At 36.3% G+C, this 3,223-nt stretch overlaps 1 protein-coding gene across 1 annotated transcript; it reads left to right on the forward strand.

Moving 5' to 3' along the window:
- Positions 1 to 872: 872 nt before the first annotated feature.
- LOC108562105 (E3 SUMO-protein ligase PIAS3-like) lies at positions 873 to 3,221 on the forward strand (the record flags this gene model as incomplete). Its single annotated transcript, XM_017920310.1, has 4 exons — positions 873 to 1,348; positions 1,407 to 1,573; positions 2,383 to 2,506; positions 2,796 to 3,221. Coding segments are annotated over exons 1-4 (744 nt in total), but the record flags the coding sequence as incomplete, so codon positions are not given.
- Positions 3,222 to 3,223: the final 2 nt, after the last annotated feature.

Raw genomic sequence — 3,223 nt, forward strand, 5'->3', positions numbered from 1 at the left:
ACAGTAATATATGAATACTTGCTAGATTCCCCAAACATTCAGTTTTCATATGCATCTTTTGGAACCATTCTATGTATTACAGTTGTCGAGAAAATCAATGAAATGTAAAAACACTGCTTTTTCAAGCATTTTTTAAACTTTGAACACGAATTACAGCCAAACGGCTAAAACCACAGTAACATATTAATACTTGCTACAATCCCCAACCATTCAGCTTTAATATGCATCTTCTGGATTCATTCTATGTATTATAGTTTTCGAGAAAATCAATAAAATGTAAAAACACTGCTTTTTCGAGCATTTTTTAAACTTTGAACACGAATTACAGCCAAACGGATAAAACCACAGTAACATATGAATACTTGCTAGATTTTCCAAACATTCAGCTTTCATATGCATCTTTTGGATCCATTCTATCTTTTATAGTTCTCGAGAAAATCAATAAAATGTAAAAACACTGCTTTTTCGAGCATTTTTTAAACTTTGAACACGAATTACAGCCAAACGGATAAAACCACAGTAATATATCGATACTTGATAGATTCCCCAAACATTCAGCTTTCATATGCATCTTTTGGATTGATTCTATGTATTATATTTTTCGAGTAAATCAATGAAATGTGAAAACACTGCTTTTTCGAACGTTCTCATTTCAATTTTTCAACTTTGAACGCGTATTACAGCAATATGGATAAGAGCACAGGAAAAAGGAAAAGTGAGTCCATACATATGTTTCCAATAAATGAATAGAATTTAGATCATGGATGCCCTATCATGACCCCTGATAACCTATTGGAATAGGTGAACACCCTGTATATACTTTTGGTGATATTCGAACGTTGGTAAAACTGTTTGGAGTGGATTCTTATTAGTGACGGGTACATTAAATTGGCACAATGTAATTTCTAATGTCGAGTGTAGCCGATCGAGTTTTTGCGGTTTTTAGATGAAAGTATAGCAGAAGTGTAAAACGAAACCGGATAATTGCAGGGGGAAAAAGTAGGAAACACGGATACGCATCCCAGCAGTGAATAACAGAGTTGCCCTACACTGAAACAGACTGGCTCTTACTGTAAAAAAAAAACAAATAACAGTTAGCGTCTTCCTATTTAATTTAAGTCTGTGTGTATGTATGTGGATGTTTTTTTATTATTCTTCAATGTATGTACGTGTGTATGTATGGTTGAATATATATTGATGCAGTGTGTTTTGGTGTAGTTTTTGAAAAAGCTGAAAGTAAACAGCTGAAATTGCTGGTGATTAGTTCAACGTAAACCGTTTAAATGAAACCTCCACATGTCTCTCTTGGATATCAAAGGCAATGTCCGAAAACATAGATGAACTCCGGGTAAGTGCCTCACATAGCCAGTCTATACCCAATTCATTGTTACGTTGGATCTTTAAAGAATATGCTAGTAACCTTCAGAGTGTCCGAACTGCAGATGCTATTAGGTTTTGCTGGTCGAAGCAAGACTGGTAGGAAAACAGAGCTGCAACAGAGAGCATTGGAGTTACTCAGAATACGATCGTACACGATACAGGCCAAAATTCGAGATCTTTACAAGACAATTCAGTAAGTAACCTAAAATTCGCATCATCAAGTTTAGTGATAAGATAAGGGAGAAAACAATTTGTTTTCATTCGTTTTCCCACCCTGCATGTTTCTCATGTTGGTACTGGTATTGTTTTGCATTCGTTAGGTTGCCAATATCCATTTTAAATAGTAAACGAGTGCAACTGTGTAGAAGAAGTGCACTATATTCTTGCATCTCAGATGTTGTTTCTCAATTATTTGTGAAATTAATTGGAATCCGAGAGTGATCTCGATTAGAGATTGTATTTCCTTTTCAAAACGCAATTACGTCCATTTAAACATAACCTTCAATGGAAACATTCTATTATCATACCAAAAAAACGGATGTTTAGCAAAGAACACTTTAGTACCTTCATTCACCAACTGCAGAACCCACAAGTGCTGATAATCAGACTTGTTTTTATTACTTTGATTGGTAAGCATTGTTTTACTTTTATCAGTGTTCGACTACATCAAAGTATGCTGTGTGAAAACAATGATTTTGTTTTATGTTTACATATTTGATATAAAATAGCAAAAAAAAAAAAGAAAAGATAAGCAATGTTGCGTGTGAAATTTACATGAATGGACAGTAATAATCCCAACAACAGTTTGCTTATATCTAGCCTGATGTAATTGCACTCATTGACGGGTTGCAGTTTGTAACTGATTGTCGAGGTTACATTGACATCATGCGGCTTAAGAACAAAGCACAAAATAAATTATTTATTCTGTATGTTAGTTGGTTCTTGCATTATATTTGTTCCATCAAATTCATTATTTGATTTGTTTTTTTTTTGTTGTTTTAGGCAAACAGGTGCTCTCCAGCAGATTCAGCCACCGTCCCCAGCCACGACGCCATCTGGAACACCATCACCCAACATGCCTCAGCACCAAGGCGGAGTACCTAGAGCTACTGTTAACCCTTACAATGTAGATACTCGACAACTTTCTGTATGTTTTATTATCATCCTTCTTCCTTGTCACTAATAATAGCTTAATTTCTCATCCAGCCAATCTTACTTTACCCTCTACTAATTCTTTTCCTTCGTACAAACATCCAATGTAACCTTCCTTTTTTTTTGTATTTGTTTATTTATTTCAAAATTAGTGTTGACGAATAACTGGTGAAATCTTACTTGCTTCACTAATTTTGATATATTTATATGTGTGATTTATTGTTTTGTAGAATTATATTACAGTTGCTGTTTATTTTTTTTAGACGCGTTCTGCCACATTGTATAATCAGAATGCAGCTTCGTATCAGCAGCATGCGTATGGTGCGTATCCTCCGGTACCTAGGATCGCGCTTACGCAAACGCACATGATGAACCAAAACTATCCAATACATCCGGACGTCGAATTCAAAAGGTTACCGTTTTTCGATGTTATCGCAGAGCTGCTGAAGCCGTCGACCCTCATTCCACAAAGCGCTGCCAGGCAGCAGGAATGCAATTTTTACTTTCATCTGACACCGCAACAGGCCACGGACATTGCATCTTCTCGCGACGTACGACACGGCGGTCGTGCTGAATACACGAAGCAGATCCAGATGAGGTTCTGCTTGACGGAGACATCATGCAAGCAAGAGGACTTTTTCCCACCTGGGGTAGTTGTTAAGGTCAACAACAAACAGTGTCCGTTACCGGT

This window comes from Nicrophorus vespilloides, unplaced genomic scaffold (genome assembly GCF_001412225.1).
Source record: "Nicrophorus vespilloides isolate i.1.1-1 unplaced genomic scaffold, Nicve_v1.0, whole genome shotgun sequence".
Lineage (NCBI taxonomy): Eukaryota > Metazoa > Arthropoda > Insecta > Coleoptera > Silphidae > Nicrophorus > Nicrophorus vespilloides.